Source organism: Puma concolor, chromosome D4 (assembly GCF_028749965.1).
Source record: "Puma concolor isolate L17-30 chromosome D4, mPumCon1.1.hap2, whole genome shotgun sequence".
NCBI classification, from domain to species: domain Eukaryota; kingdom Metazoa; phylum Chordata; class Mammalia; order Carnivora; family Felidae; genus Puma; species Puma concolor.
In genome coordinates, this window is record NC_141679.1 from 88,226,560 (window position 1) to 88,254,409 (window position 27,850).

The 27,850-nt window shown below is 55.9% G+C and overlaps 1 protein-coding gene across 2 annotated transcripts; it reads left to right on the forward strand.

The window, feature by feature from the left end:
• MIGA2 (mitoguardin 2) lies at positions 1–27,744 on the forward strand. Of its 2 annotated transcripts, none has more exons than XM_025912212.2 (16): positions 1–144; positions 2,856–3,095; positions 3,708–3,918; positions 6,774–6,886; positions 8,048–8,165; positions 8,564–8,700; positions 15,234–15,351; positions 17,306–17,406; positions 18,007–18,122; positions 19,292–19,364; positions 19,558–19,644; positions 23,388–23,486; positions 23,793–23,927; positions 24,639–24,692; positions 25,479–25,595; positions 25,821–27,744. In XM_025912212.2, the coding sequence occupies exons 2-16, from the start codon at positions 3,000–3,002 to the stop codon at positions 26,025–26,027; spliced, it is 1,782 nt and encodes a 593-aa protein (XP_025767997.1). In that variant the 5' UTR covers positions 1–144; positions 2,856–2,999; the 3' UTR covers positions 26,028–27,744. The 2 variants fall into 2 exon arrangements, with proteins under 2 accessions (XP_025767997.1, XP_086540362.1); XM_086684236.1 differs by having other exon boundaries at positions 3,766–3,918.
• Positions 27,745–27,850: the final 106 nt, after the last annotated feature.

Sequence of the window (27,850 nt, forward strand, 5' to 3'; positions counted from 1 at the left end):
GCCGCACGGGGCAGTTCGGCGACGTTCATTGGTCAAAGAAGGATTGGCCCTGCGTGGGGCCACGCCCCCCCGCGGTGTCCTCGAGGTTGGTTGCGCGGGCGCTGGAGAAGGAGACGCTGCCCTTCCGCAGCGATGGGATCCTGGGTGAGTGGCGGCTTTGGTTGAGCCCGCCCGGCGGGCGTCGCGGCAGGGCCTGGGACGGAGGCTTGCAGCTGGCGGGAACCGGGTCTGAGCAAAGGACTGGGTGGGAGCGCAGGTGTCCGGGCTCAACCGGACTAGAAGGGCCCGGGTTGGAATGAGCGGGTACCCGGGCCGTGGGCGTCGCGAGAGGTGGAACGGAAGGTACCAGGTCAGTGAGGAGATGCCCGGGCCTGGAACGTTGCAGGGGCGCGGGAACCCGAACCTGGGCTGGGAAAGCAGGTGCGCCGGCCGAGGTGTCGCCGGTGGGCATCTGGACGACCCTCAAGGATATTCCGGGGGTCGGGTAAGAGGGGAGGGGGCCTGAACTGTGGCTGCGCAGGGTGATAACCAAGATGAAATGAACAGACCCTGAAGAAGGGGATGTTGCTGAGGCCCAGTGTGGGAGTGGCCCGTGCCCAGCGCCCAGCTTGGTCAGACTTGTAAGCTACCTAATGTGGAATGAAGAGAGACTGGGCAGAGGGTGGTTCAGAGGAATGCCTGGGTCCGGGACATTGATGGGGTCAAGGAGGAAAGGCGGGATGCTCAGGCCAGAGTCATTAATGGGGTTGCCCACTTCAAGGGAGGAGGTGCCCCTGCGCAAGATGTGGGCATCCGGGCTGAGGGTGTTGTAAGTGCCACAGTGGCGGTAGAATGAGGATGTTTATGTCCAAGGTTATAGAGTGACTTGTCCAGGTAGGAATGGCATTGGAAATGTGCAAGGGTGGGGAGCATTGCTACAGGCTGTCATAGAGAAGAGGAGGCTTCTCCTGGGTTGTGTCGGGGGTGAATAGGGCACAGTTGAGTTGAGTCTGTGGATCCGTCCCTGGAGCAAAGCAGGCTTGGGGGCCCCTGTTGTCACCTTGCACGTGCGACTCTTCTTCTCCTTTGGGACAGCTGAGGCTGTTCTTGACTTTCCTGCAGGCAAACACCTGGCCTCCCAGGCTTCTCTCACTCCTGGAGCATGTGTTCAGGCTCACTGTTGTTACTCCTTGTGGGCTCTTCTCGCTTGCGCCCCGAAATCTTTCAGGTGTGGCGTGGAGAGGGAGGTGGCAGTTGTAATGGACGGCTCAGGGGAAACACCATAGCTTTGGGATCCTTTGCAGCTGAGGTCACACCCCATCTTGGTCACTTAGCGAGGTCGGTCAGGCCACTTGCCTCTCATGGCCTCAGTTTTCCCATCATAAGCATTGGGCGTCTGTGAGTGACTAGACTCACAGGCCACCGCTTTCCAGGGAGCGCCTGTTCCAAGCCTGCCCTACGGTAATAAGCACTTGGGAAATAGTAGCTGCTGATCCCCTGGTGTTCTGGTGTTTTCGTCTTCCCTGCTCCTAGGTCCAGGCCAGGTTGGGGGAGCGGGGGAAGAGAGGGCTGGTTTGTGATATTAACCTGGGCCCCGACCTCTGGAGGTTGCATAGCTCCATTTGCAGCTAAGCAAATTGCAGCTAAGCAAATTAAGCCTCGCAGCCTTGACAACATGACCGTTTCCTTGGTCCTAGACTGTGCCCTTGCTTGCCACCCCCTCATGCACACAGCCGAGCGCCAGAGTTAGACTGGTGGGATCGTCCATCCTTCGTCCATCCTTCCCGCTCACTGGGGATAAACGGTTTCTTGTGCCGTTCCAGTGATTTTGGCTGCCATCCCAGGTTGATGGGGTCTGTCCTGGCCTGTGTATTCCTTCCGCTTGAGGTCCCGGGAGACCTTGAAGGCATCCTTGGTCTTTGTCGGGGGGGGGGGGGGGGGGGGGGAGGAGGGGTGGGGAGCACTCTGCAGGATCTTGGAGACTGGGCAAAGTGTGCTTAAGATGCTTATGCTTATTCGCTGGCTTGGGATGGGGGGGGAGGCGGGGACCCAGGGGGGGTCTCAGAAGGCCCCAGGGGAATGTTGCCCCGGTAGTGTGTGGTCCTGCGGCTTCCAGCTCCATGTCAGATTTAGCTAAAGGGTTGTATTGAGCCCAGAGTCTAAAGTTCAGTAGATCTTGGCCCAAGTCCACATTACCCCATACTAGCTGTATGACCATGGACTCCTGACTTAACCACTCTGATCCTCACATTCCTCATTGGAAATTGGCAAAGATGGGGTGGTGGTGGGGGGGGCGGCTAGCTAGCATCTCCTTCACAGAATTGTAACGATTCAGTGAACTAACATACATACGTAAAGAGCTCAGCACAAAGAACTCAGCACAAAGGGCACACGTCGCGTGTAGGAGCTGTTGTTATTTGAGGAAATACCCTGCTTGTTCTCATAATACAGCCCACAGGAAATAAAAACATTCTTGGCTTTGCGGGAGATGAAAAAGGTATAATGATTCCCAGTCAGGGGCATGACCCTTTGGTGGCTTGACATTTTTGTTTACCCGATGGACCGCGGGGTTTGAAAAGATGGTGAAAGTGTGGCGTAAAGCCCCAGGATTGAGGGTGACTGTCCCATCTCCCAGGCCTTGGGTCCGTTCTTGGGCCAACATGCCAGTGCTGCTGTCCTCTGCTCCTAGGATTCAGGGCGGGCAGAGGGTCTGTGGGGCATTTGCTGGTGGGTGCAGAAGATAGGGGCCCGATTCTGGGCCTGGCATTGCACTGGTAGGCTTTGCCCCCACCTCATCCCGCAGGACACTCTTAGGGGCATTTCGTTGTGTTCACGTGAGCATTTCACTGTGTCTAACTTGGTCATTCGTCTCTCAGCTCTGTGGAAGGACCCTCTGGTATGTGCATTTCTGTCTTTCTGAGGCGTGGACGGTGCCTGGGACCCAGCCAGCAGCCAGTTGAAGACGTTCTTCTTGGAAGCTCTTGGACCCGACGGCTCTTGCCCAGGGTGCTGGTCCTGCCATGGCGTTCCGGAGGACCGAGGGCATGTCCGTGATCCAGGCCCTGGCCATGACGGTGGCCGAGATCCCTGTGTTCCTGTACACGACGTTCGGGCAGGTAAAGGTTGGGGCGGGGGGTTTGTGGTCCTGCCTTTACCCCTCTGGTCTCCAAAACACTGAGGCCCTCATCTCAGGGTCCCTAGCATTTGGGAAAGCTTCTCCCTCATTGTTGCTACCCCAGGTTTCTGGGGTCTCCTGTTTCAGCACAGCAAGAAGGACTAGGTTAGGAGTCTGGAGCCCCAAGCCCGCTCTTCACCCTAGGGCTGTATGAGCACTTGACCTCAGTTTTTCAGTCTATAAGAGGGGTCAGTGATGCCCTCTCTGCCAACCTCAAATGTCTGTCACTGACCAGGTCTTTTGACACTTCCTTAAAGCCACTGCAGCTGTTAGGATCATGACCCGTGGAGTTAGGGACACGTCCTGGACCCCAGATGTGATCTCTGTGGCCTTGTCATTTTGCTGTCCCCAGTTCCCCCTCTTTACATCTCCGTGGTCCACGTTTCAGAAGTCCTGGCCAGGTCCCTCCCCTCGGGGCGACTGCCTCTCTATCATTCCTGGTCAGCAAATAGTCCCTGAGTGCCTGAGGCACCCTCCACCCCTCGGGTGCTCCCCAGAGCAGCTCTGCCTGCCACGGAGCTCTGGGCCCCGCCGCCTCCCTCTCTTCCTGCAGTCTGCGTTCTCCCAGCTACGGTTGACTCCAGGCCTGCGGAAGGTTCTTTTTGCCACAGCCCTGGGGACTGTGGCCCTGGCCCTGGCCGCCCACCAGCTAAAAAGGCGACGGCGGAGGAAGAAGCAGGTCGGCCCGGAGATCGGAGGCGCACATCTGGGCACGGTGCCCCTCCCCCTCCTCATGGCCAGGAAGGTGCCGTCGGTGAAGAAAGGTAGGTGTGAGGCAGTGGGGGAGGGCCTGACCTAGAGTCAAGTCCCGGCTGGGCCCCACGTTTGCTGTTGGATCTTGGGCTAGTGACGTCCCGTCTCCAAGCTGATCTCCCCTCGTCTGTGAAGCAGGGATGGCAATAGACCCTTCCCTGAGTCACCTTAAGGATTTGGTGGGTGATGCGCCCCGGGCGCACATGTCCTGTCGGTGGCGGTTGTTCTTAGTATCTGAGGACCCTTTGGGAGCACCTGGGGGTCCAGAGGGGGCTGGTGGCACGCAGCCCAGGGAGGGAAGTTCCTGGCGTGGGAGCAAGAAGGGCCATGTGCTTTCAGAGCCATATGGTATTCTGTCCCCCCCCCCTTTTAAAAGTTAAGGTTGACTCTGTATACAGTAAGTAAGTTCACCCTTTTTAGTGTGCATTTTTTTTTGTTTTTTTTTTTAAGTTTATTAATTTATTTAGAGAGAGAATCCCAAGCAGGCCCTGCGATATCAGTGTGGAGCCTGAGGCGGGGCTCGATTTCCCGAACCGAGAGATTCAGGAGCAGAAACCAAGAGTCAGACGCTTAAACCTGGGTGCCTCTTTAGCATACAATTCTTCACGTAATTTTGTGTAACACCCGTAGCCATGCTCTCAATCCCTACCCGCCATGTCCCTCGCGGTCAGCCCTTCTCCTCTAACCCAGCCCCTGCCTGGTAGCCTCTGAACTGTTTTATGTGTGCTGCTGTGGCTTTCAGAGCCCTCATGGCCCCTGTTTATCTTGTAACCCAGCAACCCAGCGTTGGCCATGACCTGAGTGTCATGTGGCCCTCTTCCCAAGGCAGGAAGTTCTCACAGGCTCACATCTTGGGAGAAACCTGGCTTAAGAAGCAAAAAAAAAAAAAAAGAACCCCCCCCGAGGTGAAAATGATTTTTAATTGTGAATTCTCATTGCAAAAGGGAAGTTTTCCCTTTGCAAGTGGAGAAACGAGTCTTTTGGCTAGTCTAGATTAGGACCTGAGAATTGCTGAGGAGGCTGGGTTTCTGGCTGGCACTGACCCCTGGGAAACCTGAGGCCGTTTCTGCACCAGCCTCTCGCCTGCCCTGTACCACCACCACCATCTCTGGTGTTATCTTATCATCCCCTCCCTACTTTTCTCACTTAAAATAATTTTTTTGTGTGTGGGGGTGCCTCAGATGGCTTAGTTAAGTGCAGGGCTTCAGCCCAGGTCGTGATCTAATGGCTCATGAGTTTGAGGCCCACATCGGGCTCTGTGCTGACAGCGGGGAGCCTGCTTGGGATCCTCTCCCTCTCTCTCTGCCCCTCCCCCACTCACTTGCATTGTCTCTCCAAATAGATAAACTCTTTTTTTTTTTTTTTTAATTTTTTTTTTTTTTTAAGTTTATTTATTTTTGACAGAGACAGAATGTGAGCATGAGCTGGGAGGGGCAGAGAGAGAGGGAGACACAGAACCCAAAGCAGGCACCAGGCTCCGAGCCGTCAGCACAGAGCCCGACACGGGGCTCGAACTCACAAGCTGTGAGATCATGACCTGGGCTGAAGTCGGACGCTTAACCGACTGAGCCACCCAGGCACCCCAAAATAGATAAACTTTTAAAAAAACCTATTAAAAATGTTTTCCCATGTGTGTATTAAAAAAAATTTTTTTTGATGTTCATTTTTTTTTTTATTTTTTTTTTTCAACGTTTTTTGTTTATTATTTTTGGGACAGAGAGAGACAGAGCATGAACGGGGGAGGGGCAGAGAGAGAGGGAGACACAGAATCGGAAACAGGCTCCAGGCTCTGAGCCATCAGCCCAGAGCCCGACGCGGGGCTCGAACTCACTGACCGCGAGATCGTGATCTGGCTGAAGTCGGACGCCTAACCGACTGCGCCACCCAGGCGCCCCTTGATGTTCATTTTTGAGAGAGAGAGAGAGAGACAGAGTGCAGGAGGGGGAGGGCTAGAGAGAGGGAGACACAGAATCTGAAGCAGGCTCCAGGCTCTGAGCCATCAGCCCAGAGCCCGACGCGGGGCTCGAACTCACTAACCGCGAGATCGTGACCTGGCTGAAGTCGGACGCCTAACCGACTGCGCCACCCAGGCGCCCCTTGATGTTCATTTTTGAGAGAGAGAGAGAGAGAGAGAGAGAGACAGAGTGCAGGAGGGGGAGGGCTAGAGAGAGGGAGACACAGAATCTGAAGCAGGCTCCAGGCTCTGAGCCGACAACACAGAGCCCGACGCAAGTGGGGCTCGAACTCACAAACTGCAAGATTGTGACCTGAGCCAAAGTCAGACGCTCAACCCACTGAGCCACCTAGCTACCCCGGGGCACCTGGGTGGCTCAGTGAGTTGAGCGTCTGACTTTGGCTCAGGTCATGATCTCGGGTTCGTTACTTTGAGCTCCACATCGGACTCGCTGCTGTCAGCCTGATAGCACAGAGCCTGCTTCGGATCCTCTGTCTCCCTCTCTTTGCTTCTCCCCCCGCTTGTGCTCCCCGCCTCCCCCCCAAAAAAGTCATTGTCTCAAATTCTTCTTGGAAGGAGAAGAATTCCAAATCAGTTAGTCAGCGACACAGGGGAAACTGAGTGAGGAGGAGTTGGGGAAGTTGTCAGCCCTCATTCTCAGACTCACCTGGCAGATCCGGGGCCTTCTGGGCCAGGCCCTGCACTGGGTGACAGGGACATGGCAGTGAGCAGGAAGACATGCACGGGTGTAGCACTGTGCTAGGTGCATGCACTAGGCAGCCGTCACCCTGCCTTAGAAGGGTGGGGAGTCCAGGCTCCCAGGTGAGGGAGAGGATCGCCTGGAGGTGGGAATAGCCTGTGCACAGCCTCGGGTCAAAGCCTGCGTGACCCTTGCCCTCCTGTTCCTCACAGGCTACGCCAGCCGGAGGATGCAGAGCCCCAGCAGCAAGAGTAACGACACGCTGAGTGGCATTTCCTCCATCGAGCCCAGCAAGCGCTCGGGCTCCTCCCACAGCCTGGCTTCGGTAACTACCTGGGGGAGGGCACCAGGGGTTCTGGGCTCAGTCCCTGGCACAGAATAGGCTCTAGTTGCTGTCCTCGGGGAGCTTACAGACTGGTGGGAAGACAGGAGAAGAGATTTCATTCGGTCTCTTCGTTCATTCATTCATTCCTTCGCTCGTCCATCCATGCAGGCTTTCAAAAAAATTTTTTTTTAGTGTTTATTTATTTTAGAGAGAGACAGAGACAGAATGCAAGTGGGTGAGGGGCAGAGAGACAGACAGGGAGACGCAGAATCCGAAGCAGGCTCCAGGCTCCAAGCTGTCAGCACAGAGCCCGACGCGGGGCTCGAACCCACGAACCGTGAGATCATGACCTGAGCTGAAGTCGGACGCTTAACCGACTGAGCCACCCAGGCGCCCCATCCATGCAGGCTTTCAGAGACTGTCACTGATCACTTATTGAGTGTCAGGCATTGGCGAGAGAAAGGTGGATAGGTGCAGAAGAGAGGTTTGTGGTCTTGTGGGGAAGATACTGGTCTATGAACATACATTCATTCATTCATTCATTCATTCATTCATTCATCAGGCACCAAGCAGGCATTTGTTTTATGCTGGGGACTCTGCTGAGGATATAGAGATCAATGAGATACAGGGCGTATTTTCTCCTGGAGAGTGGCTCTGGGCTCATTTGCTCATCTCTTTACCCATCCATTCAGCAAGCTCTGAGCTGGGCTCTGCCCTGGGGACTCAGGGGTGACCAAGAAATAGCTCTTGGCCTGGAGGAGCCCACGTCCTGGCAGGGCAAGAAATTGTGGCGAGTGCGGGCTCTGCCCCACCCTGTGCGTGGTGGGTGCTCCCTCAGTCTTCCTAGTGCTCCCAGTACAGAACCCCAGAACAGGGAATGGACCCAGGGTGGCTTTTGTTGGAGGCTGCTGGTTCCCGGGCCGGGCGTTGGCCCCCATTTCCTCCCACTTCTACATCTTGTGTAAGGGGCCGTCAGGGGCTGAGAGTTGGTGGAAGCAGGCCGTGCTGAGGGTTTGGCCGCCGTGCCAGGGGCCGGCTTTGGGGACGGTCTTCGGAGAGGGTGTGCGACGTGATCAGGCGGCGGGAGGGGCTCGGGTCCTACGAAGAGCCTAGGAGGGCCTTACTCCTTGCCCTCGGGTCCTTGTGCTGCTTGGTGCCCAGATGGTAGCAGTGAACTCATCCAGCCCCACGGCTGCGTGCTCAGGACCATGGGATGCCAGAGGGATGGAAGAGTCTGTGACCGCCGGTGACGGCGATGCGGAGAGTCTCTACATGCAGGGTATGGGGCCAAGAGGCCAGCCTTGGGGGCTCTCCTGGAGCAGAGTCGGGGGAAGAATGGTCTCCTCTCGGGAGCCCAGGCTGGGCTCAGAACGCTTTTCCGGGTGCCGCTTTGCAACCCCGCTCCTGGACGCCCAAACCCTCATTCAGGGCTGTTCAGCCATTTCTGGACAGGGGACAGTCTCCAGGAACAAACCTGGTTCGAACGGAGGCCTGTCACCTGAGCCACGGTGGAAAAGTGATCAGGGCCGGGCTCATAGAGTCTTGCCCGTTTTTGTCCTTTGGGGGTCCTCCCGCCTCCTTGGTCTCCTGAGCCCCCACCTGAGTGACACTGCGTGGGGCCCAGCTGTTCTCCACCACTGAGGTCGGACTCTCGCTTCTCTTCCTGCCCGGGCTCAGGCATGGAGCTGTTCGAGGAGGCTCTACAGAAGTGGGAGCAGGCGCTGAGCGTGGGGCAGAGAGGGGACAGCAGCAGCACCCCCACGCCGGGGGACAGCCTGCGGAACCCCGAGACTGCTTCGGAGGTGCTGTCTGAGGTAGGTGGTCCTCTCCTGTGTCTTTCTGAGCTCCCAGCCGTGGAGGAGGTCGGTGGGGGGTTGGAGCGGCAGCCAGCCGCGGGAGGCAGGGTGGCAGCCTGGCCTTGTGCCAGGCAGTCGCTTGTCCTGGGTGGGCGTTTTCCCCCCGACCAGGGTGTCGATCCAGCCAGGTCACATACTCAACGTGACGTGCCTAGCACATGCCCGACGCTTAGGAATTGCCCAGTAATCCATGGTGATGATCACACCCCAGTCCCCACTATGTGAGGAAAAGGGGCACTTTATGAAGGACTGGGGGGGGAAAGTAGCCTGCGTTCGATTGAGCGGATCACACAGCCTGTGTCCTGTCTTTTCTTTACATGGTGCGTTTGGCACTGTTAGTATTTCTGTCTTTTTTTTTTTTTTTTTTTTTAATGTTTATTTTTGAGACAGAGACGGAGTGTGAGTGGGGGAGGGGCGGAGAGAGAGAGGGAGACCCAGAATCTGAAACAGGCTCCAGACTCGGAGCTGTCAGCACAGAGCCCGACGCGGGGCTCGAACCCACAAACCGCGAGATCATGACCTGAGCCGAAGTCGGACGCTTCACCGACTGAGCCGCCCAGGTGCCCCAGTCAGTATTTATTTCAATGTCAGAAAGGAGATAGTAAGAAAGCTAAAATAAAAAATTTTGGCGTAAAGCATAGCAAACACACCTCTTGGGATGGGTGTTTACTGAAGCGTTATCTTGTAACAGTTAAAGACCAGGAAAAAAACAAAAAGGAAACTATCTACATGTCAAATCAATAGTGGTCCAGAGCAGGGGCGCCTGGGTGGCTCAGGTCGTGATCTCGCGGTTCATGATTTCGAGCCCTGCGTCCAGCACGGCGCTGACAGCTCGGAGCCCGGAGCCTCCTTTGATCCTGTGTCTCCCTCTCTCTCTCTGCCCCTCTGCTGCTCGCACTCTGTCTTCCTCTCTCAAAAGTAAATCAACGTTAAAAAAAAAAAATTAAAAAGTGGTTTGGAGTACCACGCAGACGTTAAAAGGCTGAGGACGCTCTATATAGGCTGATAGGCTGCTGCCTCCACAATATGTCATTAAGCGAAAAAAGCAAGATGTGGAATGTGTATAGCATGACCTGTGTGTGTCCATGTTGAAAAAGACACATATCCAGGGGCACCTGGGTGGCTCAGTCGGTTAAGCGTCTGACTCTTGGTTTTGGCTCAGGTCATGATCTCATGGTGTCGCGAGTTCGAGCCCCACACTGGGCTCTGTGCTGACAGTGCGGAGCCTGCTTGGGATTCTCTCCCCACCCCCCCCCCCCCCCCCCCCACCCCTCTCTCACTCGAGCTGTCTTTGTCTCTCTCAAAATAAATAAATAAACTTAAAAAAAATTTTTTTAAAGACATATCTATGTACATGTGTGCCAGTTGGTAACTGCTGGTATGCATGTGGATTTTTCCTTTCCTCTGGACAGATAACTCAGGAAATTATTAACTGTGGTCTGTGAGGAGAGGGTCTACAAGGAAAAGGGGGAAAGGGGTTTCATGTCACTTTATCATTTGTCTTTCCTGATTTCAAGCCTTGCTTATGGGGAGGGTTTGTATAGGCGATAGGATTGTGGACTGTTTAGTATTTTTTTAATGTTCATTTATTTATTTTGAGAGAGAGAGAGAGAGCATGAGCAGGGGAGGGGCAGAGAGAGAGAGAGAGAGAGAGAGAGAGAGGGAATCCCAAGCAGGCTCCGTGCTTTCAGTGTGGAGCCTGATGCAGGGCTCGAACTCATGAACCATGAGAGATCATGACCTGAGCCCAAATCAAGAGTCTGGACCCTTAACCGACCGAGCCACGCAGGCGCCCATGGACTGTTGTTGAGTCTTTGTACTTTTCTGTATTTAAACGACAACAACAACGACAAACCTATGAGCTCCTGTCCTCTGCTGGGGCGAGGACAAAGCGGGGGCTCTTTGGGGAGCAGTCTGACAGTCTCTGGAGGGTCATTCAGGGTCTAGCCAGGAAACGGAAGCAACTTCGGGTGTTAAAAAGGGAGGTTAGCCCAGGGAATTACGCAGGTGGCCCAGGTGAGGGAGGAGCCGAGAGCTTTCGGGCTGGAGGGGGTGTGCCCAGAGCTCAGGAGCCACAGAACCCAGAACCATGGACGGGGCTTACCAGCAGGGGTTGCCCCGTTTGGGCAGGGTGGGGCAGAGATACGGTGTGAGTCAGGACTGGGAGAGGAGTTTCTCTGCCCATTGCCCCACTCCACACCTCCTCCACCTGCGCCTTGGTTGGCCATGAGCCAGTTGGCAGGGGAGCCTGGGAAATAGTTTGAAGTATAAGGATGAGGACATGCCTGGCACCGGCTGAAGGTGTGGTGCCCTCTTCTCTAGCTGGGGACATTGGCTCAGAGGCCTGCCACACAAAAGGAGCAGTGTCGCTACAGGAACATCAGAGAAGGTCCCCAGGGGGTGACAAAGCCTCTGGTGCCCAAGGGCACAGCTGCACCGGGTCACCTCTGCCTGTGGCCGCTGATGGACACCTGCAGGACTCTGTCAGGTCGTGGAAGGGAAGGGAGGCAGTTTTAGTTCCAAAATGGTATTGATCGCTAAGACTGCATCTGAACATTCTAGAACTTTCATCGTCTTCTTCCTGAAAGCGATGAAGAATTCCCTAAAGAATAATGAAAACGATAGGAATGGAAAAGAGTGGGGGGAAAAAACGCCCAGTGTTTGATGCGCAGCTTGTGTTGTGTCACTTGGGCAGAGGCCTTCCTCCTCCCTGCGTGCTGGGGCCCTCGAAGGGATATCACTGCCAACTGTAGGACCCTGGCGCACAGTAGTTGCTCGAGAAATGATCGTTAGTGTCAGTATTATTGATGCCTATGACCCTTCATCCAGACATAACCACTTGGTATCCTTCCAGGCGGTTTTCTGTGCTAAAGAATTTTTAACAGGTTTCGTAGAATATTATTCGTATCCCATATGATTCATTTCCATCCAGTTCCATTTTGAATTGTATAATTCATTGGCTTTTAGTATATGGAGGGCTGTGTGGTTATCACCACAATGAGCTCTAGAACATTTTCATCATTTCCCCAAGGAATCCCATGTACTTTGTCAGACCCCCTCTGTCCCTTTGTGCCCCCCAGTCCTAGGCAGCCACTCATCTACTTTTCCTCTCTATAGATTTACCTGTTCTGGACATTTCTATAAACGGGAGTCATGCAATTAGTAGCCTTTATGATTGGCTTTTTTCCTATGGCATATTTTTTTTAAGGTTCACTCTAATAACTTGGATCACTACTTCATTTCTGTTTATTGCTGAGTAATATTCAATTGTATAGATGTACCACATTTTATTTATCCATTCATCCGTTGATGGGTATTTGGGTTTTTGTGGGTTTTTTTTTTTTTTTTTTGATGTTTATTTTTGAGAGAGGGAGAGTCAGAGCGTGAGCGGGAGAGGGGCAGAGAGAGAGAGGGAGACACAGAATCCGAAGCAGGCTCCAGGCTCTGAGCTGTCAGCACAGAGCCCGACTCAGGGCTCGAACTTACCAACCGCGAGATCATGACCTGAGCCAAAGTCGGACGCTCAACAGAGCCGAGCCCCTGGGTTGTTTTTACTCTGTCGCTCTCCGGAGGAACGCTGTTACGACCATTTGTGTGCAGGTTTTTGTGTGAGCACGAGATTTCAACTCCCTTGGGTGTGTACCTAAGAGTGGAGTTGCTGGGTGCTGTGGTAACACTACGTTTGACATTTTGAGGACCCTCCAGCCTGTTTTCCGTAACGTGCCATGTTACGTTCCCATCAGCAGTGTAGGCGGGTTCTGATTTCTCCGTGTCCTCACCAACACTCCTTTTTGCGTCTTTCTGGTTCTAGGCCTCCTATTGGGTATGAAATGGTTATCTCATTGTGGTTTTGATTTGCATTTCCCTGGGCTAACAGTGTGCTCATTGGCCATTTGTAGGTCTACGGAGAGATGTCTATTTGGATCCTTTGCTTTATTTTTAATTAGGCTATTTGTCTTTTTTTTTTTTTTTTTTTTAATTCAGTAATTTTATATATTACTCAGTGCTCATCATGTTAAGGGTACTGTTAATCCCCTTTATCCGTTTCCCTCCCCGCTGCCCTGGCAACCACCAGTTTGTTTCCTGTATTTAAGAGTTTGTTTTTTTGTTTGTCTCTTTTTTTTGCTTTGTTTCTTAAGTTCCACATATGAGTGAAATCACACGGTGTTCGTTTCTGTCTGACTTATGTCACTTAGCATTATATTTTCTAGATCCATCCACGTGTTGCAAATGGCAAGATTTCATTCTTTTTTATGGCTGAATAATACCCCATTGTATTTATATACCACATTTCCTTTTTTTTTTTTTTTTTTTACGTTTATTTATTATTGAGAGACAGACACAGAGCGTGAGCAGGGGAGAGGTAGAGAAAGGGGGAGACACAGAATCCGAAGCAGGCTCCAAGCTCTGAGCTGTCAGCACAGAGCCCGACGCGGGGCTCGAACTCACAAACTGCGAGATCATGACCTGAGCTAAAGTCAGTCGCTCAACCAACTGAGCCACCCAGGCACCCTCGTAGACCACATCTTCTTTATCCATTCACCTGTGGATGGACACTTGGATTTACGATAGCCAACATACGGAAGCAATCCAAGTGTCTACCCATAGATGAATGGTTATATTTTTTTATTATTGACTTGTAAGGGCTCTTCATTCTAGATACAAGTCCCTCATCGGGGACAGGATCTGCAGATACTTTCTCCCATCCTGGGGATTGTCTTTTCACTTTCTTGATGGCATCCTTTGAAGCACAGAAGTTCTTAATTTCAATGAAGTTCAGCCTATCCTTTTTCTCTTGTCATTTGCGCTTTCGGTGTGACCGTGACGGCAGAGAAACGCTCCCTAACCCGAGGCTGCTTCGCAGAGAGAGAACTGGCAGGCCTCTTCCAGAGCTACAAGGCTCTGCCGGCCACGTTGTGCGGGGTCTGGTCCTCTCGGGGAGTTGGGCCAAGTGGACGGTGGGTCTGAGGTTTCCTGGGCTCTGCCGGGCTCTAGCTGGGCAGGCTGGGCCACTTAACCTCCCTTGAGTTTTCCTCCGTGAATCGGGGTCGTAGGCCCACCTGCCTTCAAGGATGCCTTGAGGCTGAGCAGCGAAGTGCCTGGTTCAGGGTGAGCGCTCAGTGTAAGCAGCCATCTCCGTCATCGCCGTCCTCCTCTGAGCCCTTCCACCTCTGTCCCCAGGCGCCTGAGGCCAGAGCTGGCCCTCGTCTCCTCCCCAGAGTCCGGTTACCTGCAGGTATAGGATCTGGCAGCGTTGGTGGAAAACAGAGCCAGGCCTGCCCGTGCCTGGCCCCTTGGTTGAGAACCTTCTGGGGTCAAAGGAGTGGTGTTTCTTTCCACATACCAGCCTGGAGGCCAAGGGCAGTGGGGAGGTCACTGAGCCACAGGCTGCTGCCCCTCAGGTGCAGGATGTTCCCGAGCACACGCGGTTAGTAGTAACAGTGGAATTGGGAACTGTGGAATGGTGACTGTATTAGTGTTATTACACATGTGTATATATCAGATGTCTTACGTGATGAGTATTATATTACAGCTTCCACATTGCGTGCATGTTGTGTATCGTATCACAATGATTGTTACAACAGCCAACACATACTGGTCATCACCACAGGCCAGTCTTGTGTGCAGGGCTTTGCATACCCTCTTTCCTTCAAGTTTTCCCTAAAATTCTAGGAAGTAGGTACTCTCATCTCAGTTGACAGATACGGAAACAGAGGCTTAGAATGAGGAGGTCGTCTACCCGAGGTCACGCCATTTGGAACTGGTGGTGCCGAGGACACAACCCAGGTCTGCTGGGGTCCAGAGCAGCCTTGTTCCGTGTGAAGCCATATAGCTCATTTAAAGTTTCCTAGAGACCACGCTCAAAAGCGAAAGGAAACCGGTAAAAATCACGTTGGTAATACATTTTCTGTGGTCTAGTACATCCAAAATATTGTCATCTCAACACGCGATCACCGTGGAACATCATGGAGATGTTTCAGAGGACTTTTGTTCGTTCGTTGGTGGGTTTCCGGCACTAAGTGTTTGAAATCCGGCATGTGTTCATACTTACGGCACATCTCCATTGGGACAGGCCACATTTCAAGTCTCAGTCGCTCTGTGTGACTGGCCGGCCACTGTGTTGGGCAGCTCAGGTCTAGATACGTACTCTCGCTGCCGGGCCCCAGAGCCTGCTCCCCTCCCCGCCATCATTGGTGAGGGAAGGGGCTGTTGGCCTGGGGAGTATCAAACTGTTGTTGTTTTTTTTTTGTTTGTTTGTTTTTTTTAACATTTATTTATTTTTGAGACAGAGAGAGACAGAACATGAACGGGGGAGGGGCAGAGAGAGAGGGAGACACAGAATCGGAAACAGGCTCCAGGCTCTGAGCCATCAGCCCAGAGCCTGACACGGGGCTCGAACCCACGGACCGCGAGATCGTGACCTGGCTGAAGTCGGACGCTTAACCGACTGAGCCACCCAGGCGCCCCTCGAACCGTTGTTTTAATTGCAGCCAGAGTCACAGCGAAGGGAGTTTGCAGAGAAGCTGGAGTCTCTGCTGCACCGGGCCTACCACCTGCAGGAGGAGTTCGGGTCCACCTTCCCCTCCGACAGCGTGCTGCTGGACCTTGGTGAGCTGGCCCGGTACGGGCTGGGGTGGGATGGGGTGGGGGCAGGGTGGAGGTGGGAGGTGGCGAGAGACCGGGGTGTGGGCTCCCTCAAAGTCCTCAGAGCCTTTGGACTTCATTTGATCACTGCCTTATTGCATAGATGGGGCAACTGAGGCTTTAAGAGGCAGAGGCATTAGGGTGCCTGGGTGGCTCAGTCCGTTAAGCATCCGACTCTCGATTTTGGCTCAGGTCACGTTCTCTTGAGATCAAGCCCTGCATTGGGCTCTGTGCGGACAGCGCAGAACCTGCTTGGGATTCTCCCTCTCCTTTTTCTTCTGCTGCGCTCGTGTGTGCACGCTCTCTAAATAAACCGACTCAAAAGCAAGGTGAAGACTTACTGTGTATATTTAAAAAAAAAAAGAGGCATTCTTTTTTTAAGTTTTCATTTTTTTATTGAGAACATTTTTTTCCTCCGAGTTTTTATTGAAATTCTAGTTAGCATATAGTGTAATTTTGGTTTTAGGGGTAGAATTTAGTGATTCTTCACTCTTCTATGACACCCAGTGCTCATCACAAGTGCTCTAAAGGTTTTATTTTTAATTTTTTCTATTTTTAAAGTTTAATTTTTTACTTAGAGAGAATGTGAGCAGGGAAGGAGCAGAGAGAGAGAAAATCCCAAGCAGGCCCCACACTGTCAGTGCAGAGCCAGCCCGACGTGGATCTTGATCCCACGAACTGTGAGACCATGACCTGAGCCGAAGTCAAGAGCTGGGCGCTCAACTGACTGAGCCACCCAGGTGCCCCTAAAGATTTCATTTTAAACTAATCCCCACACCCGACGTAGGGCTTGAACCCTGAGATCAAGAGTCACATGTGCTACTGACTGAACCAGCCAGGTGCCCCGGTGGCGGTCTTTTACACGTAGCAGACAGGAGCAGGGCTTGGTGTGGCCCTGGGAGTCCCTGGCCAGTGTGCTTTGCCCCATCCCCTCGGGAGCAGACCTTCAGGTGTGGATGTTGGCATCTCCCCTGACGGCTGCTCCAGGCTTTTGGTTTGAGCCCTCTTCTCTGGGCACCAGGTAGGCAGAAGGGATGGCTCATGTGGAGATTAGTTGAAAACAGGCCAAAGGGCCAAGGAAAAAGTCGTCTTATTGCCTACTCCTCTGAGGTACAAGTACATGATGTCGCCGAGAGGTCATGAAGATGTTGAGCCAGACGGCCATCGTTCTCCTGGTGCCCGCCGTGTGTCAGACCGCACGCAGTGAGCGGGCCCCAGGACCCTTCTCTGGGTGCTGTCAGCCCCGAGGGGGTGTATCAGACTCCCGTGTCCGGCCCCTCAGCTCTGCCAGCGGCGACGCGGGCCTGGCAAGGGCTGGCTACCTCGACATACCCCACCATGGCCTGTCGCCAAGTGGCTTTGCCTGAGGAGGAACCCTGCCCCCTGTGGCCTCCCCATGTGGCAGAGGAGGCTGGTGGGGCCATTAGGGCCACGGTCTCTGCTTATTTGGGAGACCTTTCCTCAGAGCCCTTGAAGGTCCGGACCCCTGCAGGCCTTGCGTGGGTGGGGCTGGCAATGCCAGGTGGCCCGTGGACTCCCTTGAGCTCTGACCAGTGGCTAAGTTTCAGTTTGTCAGAGGGGGGAGTCTCCTTGCTCGGGGCTGCACAGTACAGCGGAGCCTGCCCGTGCAGAGCTCAGGGGCCATCGGGCCCAGGGTGCGGCTGCGTGGCCCCCTCGGCAGCCTCGTTCTGCGCCTAACCGCGCCCACCTCCAAGGATGGCGTACCGTTGAAAGAAGCCATTCATTTGAGGCCGTGAGCCCAGAATCTTCACGCGCGAGTGTTCAGTAAATAGGAGCTGCGCGGTCAGTAGCGGCATCTGGCCCGGAATCGCGTGTTGGTAGCGGGGCACGTGCGCATTCCAAAAAGCCCGGTGATCTCGGACTCTCAGCTCAGCCCTTCTCTTCCTGCTTTTCCCAGAGAGGACCCTCATGCTCCCCTTGACAGAGGGCTCCCTGCATCTACGGGCGGACGATGAAGACAGCCTGACCTCTGAGGATTCCTTCTTCTCTGCCACAGAGGTGACCTGGCACGGGGTGGATGGGCAGAGAGGGAGGGCGGGGTGGAGTGAAGTCCAGGCCCCTGTGTGAACTCTCACCGTGAGCACTGGGTCACGGGAAAGCGAAGGCATTTCCTCTGACAGGGGCGGAACTTGGCAGTTACCAAGCGCGGCTCCCTGGGGACTCCACGCGCTTGCTGGGGACAGGGGAGCCTGCGAAGCCGGGGTCATAGGTCCTGTGGGTGAGGGCAGGGGTCTCCACCCCCATGGCTCCAGCCCACACTGACCTCTCCCTTCTTAGACTGCATGCCTGTTGCTTGGCGTTAGTCTCCTGTCACGGCCACACGTGTCAGGCCCAGCTGTCCTGCCCGAGGGGGGGGTGGGGGGGTGGTGAGAGTGTGGGCACCTGTCCAGCAGATGGTCCCTTTGGGAAGGGCTCCTGGAGATGCGGATGCTGAGGACTGAAATCTAGGCCTCTGGCCTCTTGGCTCATTGTTCCCTCTGGCATCCCCTCTGAGATGTTGGCCCTCGGGTGTCCCCTGGGCGGGCACCCTCACCCGCTGGGATGCGGTCGACGGAGGCTTTGACGTGACCTTCCTCTTCCTGCACACCCTCCCCCCAGCTCTTTGAGTCCCTGCAGGTGGGAGATTACTCGATCCCGCTCTCCAGGCCGGCCGCCGCTTACGAGGAAGCCTTGCAACTGGTGAAGGAGGGGAAGGTGCCCTGCCGGACCCTCAGGTGAGCGTGTGCGGAAGGAGGCGGGGGGTCGGGGGGGGCAGGTGGGTGCGCCCTGTCCCCCTCGGAGGCCGGAGAAGCCAGCCAGTAGTGCTTGGTGAGGACTCAGCTGTACAGGCGGGCCGAGGGCCACGGTGCTCCTGACCCAGACGCGGAGGGCTGAGGACGGCCTTATGTTCCGAGACAGACGGGCCCGAAACTAGCAACCACAGACCCGTGTAATTAGTGAGTTAACCATGATTTCTACTTCCGCGAAGTTGTCATTCTGTTAGTGGGCACTCTCTCTGAGCCCTGTGTCCCAAAGGAATCCGTCCTGGCAGCGGCCCCGAGGCCGGGCTCTGGGGACAGACAGACCCGATCCTTGCCGGGTTCTGTCCCTTTGTCGTGCATAGGACAGGTTGCCTGACCTCTCTTGGCCTCAGTTTTCTTATCTGTGGCACAATTCGGTTTCTTGTTCATCTTAAATTAGTTTTGCCACTTGATACGGAACTCGGAACTTGACTTTTGGCCGTGACTCCAGATTTAAGCATGTGCATTTGAAGTTCACTGACTGAGGGGCACCTGGGGGCTCAGTTGGTTAAGCTTCCGTCTCTTGATTTCGGCTCACTGTTCGTGAGTCCGAATCCCCTGCTTGGGATTGTCTCTCCCTCACTCTCCGCCCCTTCCCTGTGCTTGCGCACGTGTGCATACACACACTGTCTCTCTCTCTCTTTTTCTCTCTCTGTCTCTCAAAATAAATAAACTTTAAAAAGTTCACTGACCGAACATGGCTGGAAAGCCTGGTTGAAGCCTTAGTGAGGTGCATGAGGGTAGCCAGAATGGGCGGGAGCCCCCTGTCCTGGCACTCTGCCAGCTGGGACCTGCTTGGCCATTCCAGTCCCCTGCCAGTGAGGGTCCTTTGCTGGCTGGGGCCTGAAGGAGGCCGAGGTTGGCCCGACTCCCAGTGTCCAGACCGGCCAGCTGTACTCAGTGCTCCTGAGGACATGTCCTCAGAGACCAGCTATTCAGCCTCTTCCTTTGGTTTGGGGGCAGCCGAGCCCTAGAGGAGGGCAGGCACTTGGCCAAAGTCACGCTGCCTGGCTGAGGCGGGGCCACGCGCGGCTCCACCCCGACCCCACAGGGGCGTCGCTGGACGGGGCCCAGGGGGTGTGACTGTGTGTGCTTCCCCACAGGACTGAGCTGCTGGGCTGCTACAGTGACCAGGACTTTCTGGCCAAGCTGCATTGTGTGCGGCAAGCCTTCGAGGTGGGTGTCGGGGATGCCTGGGGAGGACGAAGCCGGGGCTGGGGACAGTCAGGCAGGTCTGCCAGGCCTGCTCCTGCCCCTGGCTCCTCTGCACAGACAGAGTCACCTGCCTGGCCCATTATACTGACCTCTCCGCCAGCTTTGGGGGACTGCCAGCCCGACGGCTCGCTCCCCTCCGTTCCTCATTCCTTAGGGTCTTCTGGAAGACAAGAGCAACCAGCTTTTCTTCGGGGAGGTTGGCCGGCAGATGGTGACGGGCCTGATGACCAAGGCCGAGAAGGTAGTTTTTTTCAGGTTTTCTTCTCACCTTGTCTTTTTTATTTTTATTTTTGTAACTTTTATTTGGTTCTGTTAAAAAAAAAAAAAACAAAACCTAATCTGAAATCAAGCTGAGGAACTTTGACTTCATCTTGAAAGCTCTAGGGGAGTTTCCTGGAAAAGGCTTAGGGGGGTTTCCTGGGCTAATTTTTTTTTTTTTTTTTAATGTTTTTTTTTTGAGACAGAGTGAGAGCACACATGCACGTGAGCTGGGGAGGGGTGTGTGGGGGAATTGCAGAAGATCCAAAGCAGGCTCTGAGCTGACAGCAGCGAGCCTGACGCGGGGCTCGAACCCACAAACCGCGAGATCATGACGTGAGCCGAAGTCAGACGCTTAAGCGACGAAGCCACCCAGGCGCCCCTCCTGTACTAATTTTTAAAAATATGGACCCGTCTTGCTTTAAAACAAAATTTTTTTTTAATGTTTATTTAATTTTTGAGAGAGAGAGCAAGCAGGGGAGGAGTAGAGAGAGAGGGAGACACAGAATTGGAAGCAGGCTCCAGGTTCTGAGCTGTCAGCACAGAGCCTGACACGGGGCTCGAACTCACAGACCACGAGATCGTGACCTGAGCTAAAGTCGGCCGCTTAACCGATTGAGCCCCCCCCAGGCGCCCCAAAGACCTGTCTTGCTTTTTACCTGATGATACCATGACGCGGTTTTACACAATTTAGTGACTCTAAAATGCAAACCATCATCGGTCTCCGTGAGCCCCACCTGCCAGAGCCCGAGGTGTTTCTCCTGCTCGGTTTCATGGACTGATAACCCTTGGACATGGTTGTTTAATTTCCAAAGCGCCCTGCAAACTGTTGGGCAGCTTTATTGTGTTGCGTAAGAGCGTATCTTGTCTATCTGTCCATGTCAGCAGGTATGGTTACTTTTACTGATTGCGCAGTAGTCCGTCGGGAGGGCTGACTGTGGTTCGGCTGGTGCTCCAGTGGGTGGACGTTACGGTTGTGTCTGACGTTCCCCCGTCACACTGCTGTTCTAGTCTGTCTGTTACGGACCTCTTTAGGTACCTTTGGTTTTCCGTGGGGCAAAACCCAGATGTGGCAATCCCGTGTCTTGGGCCCAGTTAGAAGGGCTTCCCAGTTTGCTGTCTGAAATGCCTCAACAACTTAATGACCGAAGCTCCTGCCAGCTGTGTAACAGTGCGTCTCCTTATGTCTTGGCCGATGCTGGGTCTCAGTGATCCTTTTAATCTGTTGTATCCATTCCTTCACATTTCTTCATTAATAAGGTTGCCTGAGTTGTCATGTTGATCGGTCCCTTGTTGGAGCAAAGCCCTTGAAAATGCCTCCCCCCACCCCCCAGGACTTTCACCTCACTGTCTGAGTAATGGTTCCCAAAACACGCCTCTGATCTCGTTACCCAACTGCCTGACGTGCTCCCTCGCTTCTGCTGCCTTTGAGGTACAGACCGAGTTTCGTTTTGTGACCGGCTGCCACGTGCACTTGGCCTCGTCCAGACCGAAGGGCTCAGGCTTTTAGCGTATAGGCTCTTCCAGACGTTCTCCCTGATCCGGGCCTTCGCATATGGCACAGGGTGGTCCCTAAACACCTGGAACACTGATCCTCGATGCTGTTGTCGTTAACTACTTTACTGTCGAATACGCACACGAGGGTATAAAAACAGATATCTAGGATTTAATGAAAAGATCAACCCCTGTGTGCCCAGCACCGAGGTTAGGAGGTGGAACTTCACCAGCATCTGGAAGCCCCCCTCACCCCCCCCTTCTTTGCTCTTCCTTGCTTCCCCATCTTCTAAGCCCCTGCTGGCCTGTCTGTCTCCTCGGGAGGACTCTGCCAAGAGCCCTTGGGCTCACCCCGCCAGCACACCCACCCTGCACCCCATTTGTGGGTTGCTCTTTGTCACTGCTCTGGGAGCTCCGTGAGGGCCAGGACCACGGCTGTCCCGGCACAGGTGTGCCCAGCCCCAGGGCCTGGCACGGGGCAGGTGCTCCATAAGTGCATAATTATTCTCCCAGCAGCCGCTGTTTACCCGGCAGCGGGCCCTGAGCTTTAGACACGTCTCTACCTCTAGTAGCTCCTTTAGTCCTGACTGCACTGTCCACTCAGCAGATGAGGAAACAGAGCCTGAGGAAGGAGAGGAACTTGTCCAGGTCTCTAAGTGTGGGAAGGCTAGAGTTGGCATTTGAACCCAGGTTGGCCTGACCCCAGTTGTGCCCTTGGCCTGTTCTCTGTGGGCTCCCAAGAGAGTGAAGACGCGGACAAGTGAAGGGTGGGCAGGTGAGGCTAAGGTGAGTGCCAGGAGCTTAGCAGACGGCCTGATCTCTGTGGCCGCTCCCTGCGAGGCCCAGGAATACAGCTCTCCTCTTTCTGCCTCCGCTCGGGTGTGGGACGTAGGTTTGGTGAATGGCTGGTTAGCACTCTGGAGAGCGGAGCTCACCTATGCGGAGCCCTGGGACTGGAGCGGGAACCGACACAGCCCTGTTGGGTTGTCGCAGGCAGGCAGAGCTGGGAGGGTGCCAGTCCTGTGGACAGCACCCAGGCTCTAGACTTGAGAAGTCAGACCACTTCGTCACTGTGTGTCCATGGGCCAGACATGCACCCTCTCCAGTGTGAGTGGGTGTGCCCCAGGGACCTCGTAAGATGGTGTCAGACATGCTTGGCCAGCCCTTATCTTCATCGTCCTCCTTTACGTATGAGGAAACTGAGGCTTTGGGAGGTTAAGTCATGGTCAAGGCCATCCTAGCAAATTCTCTTTAAAACTTAATAGAAATGGTTTTTCTATTTTTTTCTTTAAATGATTATAGAAATACTCATGCTCAATTTACAAAAACCCAACAGATATAAAACAGCAAAAAGAAAAACCGTCCCCAACTCCACCACCCTGTTCACATTTTGGCGAACATCTGTCTGGTGGCTTCTCCACCCATAGTTCTTTATAAGGGGTGGCAACCTGCCTGTGCGGTCGTGTGTCAGCTCCACCCTGCCTGGCTCTTGGGCACATCACTGATCTCCCGCAGCCTGGGTATTCCTAATTAGAAAGTGGGTATACTGCTGGACCATTCCTCTTAAGACTGCACGAATTCGCTGAGTTGGCCCCTATCAGCACAGCCCCTGGCGCGTCCCAGCCTTCCGTGCCCGTGGATGCACGTCCACGTGTGCACGTGGCGTCGCTAGCCCCAGCTCTGCCCCACAGCCCCAGAGAGCGGAGAGCCCGTCCTGTGTGCCGGCAGCAGCAGGTCTCGTATGCTATTTATCGTTTAGGCCCAGGCACCGGGCTGGTTGTGTAACAAGCCCGAGCTCCCCGACTCCCCCAGAATCGGCCCGTGAGTGTGGGCCGCAGGTTCTCCCGTTTCACCAGTGGCAGCCGGGGTCGTGCAGATTGGAATGTTTGGCTGCTTGACTCAACCTCCTGTCCTCACGCATCTTTGCAAAGTGAGCTCATGGTGTCGTGCGCATCTCCCGGAAGGCACCTGGTACTCCGTCGCGAGCTGGTCTGAGACGTTGCAGGGCGCGCTGTTGTTGAACCTCTCCCAGACGTGGCCTGGTGTCTGCAGAGGCGCGTAGCGGTGGGTAGAGGACACTTCTTGCCGGGTGTCCTCCACGGCCGCTGCTCGGGGATAGGCCTCAGCCCTGCCTTGGCTCGTCCCCCATGCACAGGCCTGCCCCTGTGATCTAGTCCAAGTGAGTCTTAGAGCCTCTCTCATGACCAGAGTGGGTTGTGCTTCTCCCCACAGAGCCCCAAAGGCTTCCTGGAGAGTTACGAGGAGATGATGGGCTATGCCCTGCAGCCTGAGACCTGGGCCACCACGCGGCTGGAGCTGGAGGGCCGTGGGGTGAGTTGGTTTGTGCTGAGCCCCAGTGCCCCGGGGTCCCTTGCACCGAACATCCTTGAGCAGGGAAGGGATGCCTGTGCCGAGCTCTGCCTTGATTCTGAGGGTCTGAGGTGGCTCCGTTGCTGTTGCCAGCGGGCCCAGGCTGCTGGGGAGACGGCCCCGGCTGTACCCCATTACGGCCCAGGGATGCGCCCACTCACCTGTGTGTTCCCACCCAGGCCCCCACACACCCACGCCTCTCTGGACTCGGTCTTCCCGTCCGGACAGTGGCCCTGCAGCCTTCAGAGCATCCCTGCCCTCTCACAGGTGGTGTGCATGAGCTTCTTCGACATTGTGCTGGACTTCATACTCATGGACGCCTTCGAGGACCTGGAGAACCCCCCGTCCTCGGTGCTCGCCGTCCTGAGGAACCGCTGGCTGTCAGACAGCTTCAAGGAGACGGTGGGTGGCTCCCGTCACCCCACGCGTTGGCCTGGACCCTGCTTTCCTCCGTCCCTGGCTCTGGGCACCAAGGCTGGGCCCCCTACCCCCGCCGTCAGGCAGCCGTCACCCTGCCGGGCAGGCTTCCCTCCCCCGCTCGATGTGGGGCTGTGGGCTGGGCAGACCAGCATCTGCGCTGGAGCAGCTTCCCAGGGGAGGCTGATGTTCTCTGCGCCCGTTTAGAACCCACGCAGTGGGGGGCGTTTCCTTCTGCACTGTGGTCTCCCGTGGTGAATTCTGCTCCATTTTAATGCACGTTATTAAGTCAAGTTAAGACATAGGAAGAAGGAAGGAATAGCAGGAGAGTGCAGGGCCCCTCAGGCAGCTGTGCTACATGGCCTGGGGCTCGTCTTCTACCCGCAGTTTGTAGGCGGTGACCATGGACCCCCACGACCTCTGAATGAGGTGGAGGTGCTCGGCCATGGCCGTTTCACAGCGAAGGGAACTGCAACCCGGGGAAGATCAGCCGCTAGTTGAGGGGCCTGCGGCAGTAAGGGTTAGAGTCCAGGTCAGATTTAGGTGTGACTGGTTCCTAGTTGAGGGGAAGGAAGCAACAGAGCTCAGGCACCAGGCCCCTGCTTCCTGCTTGGGTTGGGGAGGGCTGGGATCAGGGAGGGACTGCAGGCCCGACCTGTCATTTGAAACCTGGGTGGGGTCCCATCTTTGATTTAGGCCCTGGCCACTGCTTGCTGGTCCGTCTTGAAAGCGAAGAGGAGACTGCTGATGGTGAGTGACCCTCGCGGGGCGGGGCGGGGCGGGGCGGGGTGGGGCCCCCAGTGCTGCTGACCAATCCGCACGGCCTGAGCTGGGGGTGGGGCCTGGCAGAAGAATGCCCCCCCCACCCCTCCCCCCACCCCCCCCCCCACCCCCCGCAAGGAGGTCCAGTTGAGCCCCCAGGCCCTGCCGTCCCTTCTGGCTTCTGTCACAGCACTGGCCACCTGTCCTGCCCTTTCTCTCTCCCTTTCCCAGGGGGACCTCGAAGGCACACATAGGTCCGCTTAATCTCTCCAGGACCCAGCACAGTGTGGGCCACCAGAAACTGTTGAAGGGCCCGCGGGGAAAGGGCATCCTTGAGGGAGGAAGGGCCCACAAGAGGGGTGGAGGCCGGCGTGGCGGTGGCGGAGGCGTCTGGGTGTGGCTGGCGGAGTCGCCTCCCTCCCACCCACAGGCGGCTGGTATCTGTACTCCCAGGCAGCGCTTGGCGCTGTGACTGGGCCGTGATCTATCGCTCTCCTCTGCCAGTCAGGCCTGCTGCCCAGCTGATACCAGCTGCCACTGCCGAGTATTCTGGGCACTTCTGGTGCGGAGCCCAGCCCGCCCCCTTCCTCGTGTGGTCCTCACAGCCGCCCCGAGGTTACCCCCCATTCTCCAGAGGTGAAAGCCCCTGTCACTTGCCCGGCGTCACCCAGCGAGCACGTGACTGAGCCAGGCCCCCAAAGCCCAGCTCTTGATATGCCCCCCCCCCCCCCCAGCTTGGCCGCGTCCCAGCCCTCAGCCTCACCACTTTTGCAGGTGCCTGATGGCTTCATCTCCCATTTCTACTCCGTATCGGAGCACGTAAGCCCCGTCCTAGCCTTTGGCTTCCTCGGACCCAAACCCCAGCTCGCTGAAGTCTGTGCTTTCTTCAAGGTAAACGGAGTGCGTGGCCTGCCTGGGCTGCTCCCCGAGAAGGGGTGAGCGGGGGTGCCTGGGGGGAGCCTGGCCGACGTGGGTCCGGAGGAAGCACCAGGAGGGTGGGAGCCTGTGGACGGGTTGGGGGAGGGTCAAGGGGCTTTGGGTGGTCCGGAGGATGTCAGTGCGGGGGGCAGGGGGGCAGGGGCCGTGGCCGAGGCCCAACGCCAGCCCTCCCCCCAGCACCAGATCGTGCAGTACCTGAGGGACATGTTTGACCTGGACAATGTGCGCTACACTTCGGTGCCGGCGCTGGCAGACGACATCCTGCAGCTGTCCCGGCGCCGCAGCGAGATCCTGCTTGGCTACCTGGGGGCGCCGGTGGCCAGCAGCATTGGCCTGAACGGGGCGCTGCCCCGAGAAAACGGCCCCCCGGAGTTGCTCCAGTAGTGGCGGGTGCACGCTCGGGGAGGGGTGCTGCCTGGGTCTTGTCCACATGGCGATGGCAGTGAAAAGGCCATCTCCTCCCCTCCTTAGGGTTGGTGTCGAAGGGCCTGGGTGTCCCTGGCTGTCAGCGTTGGCAGAGCCTGGGCTTTGGTGGCCTAGGGCAATTGTCCCTGATCATCTGGGAATCCCTGCAAACTTCCTTGGAGAGGGTTGGAGCCCTGGGGGCCTGCCTGACTGCCCTCAGCTGTCCCTGGGCAAAGCAGCAGCTGGACCAGCGGCTTGTGGGGCCTGAGGGAGGGAGAGGAAGGTGGTCAGAGAGAGACCTTGTTGTGAGGAGGGGTGGGACAGGCAGAGCCGGAGGGCTGCTGACGACGGGGCTGGGAAGGTACAGGTGGAAGACGGGGTGGTGGGGCTCTGGTGAAGGCCACGGATGGCCTGAGCTAGAAGGGACCTGGGCTTTAGACCATCTCTTGGTGCCCAGTGCCTGCTGGCCCCCACCCCTGCCACCACCCTAGAGACTTTGCAGCTCCAGATTGGGAGGGTGGGGGCCACAGAGTGCCTGGTGTGGGAGGGGTACCTTAGACGGGTGGCAGGCCTGGACCATCCAAGGGTGGGACGGGGTGGGTCTGCTTTCCTTGTGCTCACGTCTGGGCAGGGACTGGGCCCTTGGCAAACCCAAGCAGGAAACCAGGATGCTGTCCTCTGACATTCCCTCGTCCTGCCAAAGACTGTCACTTCTCTTCCCCTTTGCCACCACCAAAGATGGAACAGGTGGGGTTGGTCCTCCCGCCCCACCCACCTGCCTCTGTGAGCCTGGAACCCCCTGGGTGGTGCTAGGGCTGAGCTGGAGGCTCTGACCAGGGTTCATCGCAGGCCTGTCACCTGTGCTGCCGTCGGTGGCGGGCCCAGGGACCACATCGGGCGGGTCAGAGGATGTACAGGGCTGGACTGGCTCCCCTGCCCTCATTAGGACAAGAAACTTTGCCGGGCGCTTTGCCGTTGGCTCGACGCACAAACGCTCCAGCTGTGCATCGGCTGGTCCTCCAGCCGTCCCCACCTTGTCCCCACATCTGCAGGGTGCTGTGAGCCCTGCAGACTGACTTCACTCAGTGTTTTCACCGGAGGTGGGATGTTTTATTTATTGCCTTAACACTTTATTTTGTGATTCTGCCCCTTTCAGGCTGAGAGGCCTCCCAGAGAAACTGAGTTCTTCCTCCTTGTTCTCCGTACCCCGGAGGACTGGCTCCTCAGACCAGGGCCCCTCTCCCCCGAATGGCAAAGGGGTCCTGGGAGGGAGAGAGAAGGGAAATGGAGAGGGGTGGTGCGGGTCCGGCCCATCACCTCCCTGCACGCTCGCTCCTGCTCCCCCAGGCTGGAGGACCCTGTGTTGAGCCAGGGCTCTGGCCCCAACCCCCCCCCTCTGAGGCTGGTGTCCAGGAAGGAGCAGCCTCCTGCATGGGAAGGCCCGGGGGCACCCTCCTCCCCTCCAGCCCCACATTCCGTTCATTTGCACTTCCCCTGCACTCTGAATGTCATCTTGAGCCTGGGCCCCCCCAGCTACTCTGGTTTGCTCCCAGATCACTCAGAGTAGTGTTTTCATTTGTCTTTGTTTACACGTCCATGCACTGCCTCTGGCACTTGATTTGTTGCAGCTTCCAACTTTTGTATGGTAGAGCGTGTGTGCATCGACCTCAAGTCAAATAAATGATTTATTAAACAATGTCCTTCCACGTTGCCATGCTGATGGGTCCATTTGCTTCCTGGGCCATCGCTGGGGACTCGCTCCTTGGGGTGCAGTTGGTGGAGTTTCCGGGAGGGCAAAGGCC

Excerpts from the sequence above, each read along its gene's own strand:
- MIGA2 (XM_025912212.2), top strand. The coding sequence starts at position 3,000 with ATGGCGTTCCGGAGGACCGAGGGCATGTCCGTGATCCAGGCCCTGGCC. Across the intron at positions 17,407-18,006 it reads CCTTCTTCTCTGCCACAGAG|CTCTTTGAGTCCCTGCAGGT; the intron begins GTGACCTGGCAC and ends CCCTCCCCCCAG. Across the intron at positions 24,693-25,478 it reads CGAAGAGGAGACTGCTGATG|GTGCCTGATGGCTTCATCTC; the intron begins GTGAGTGACCCT and ends CCACTTTTGCAG.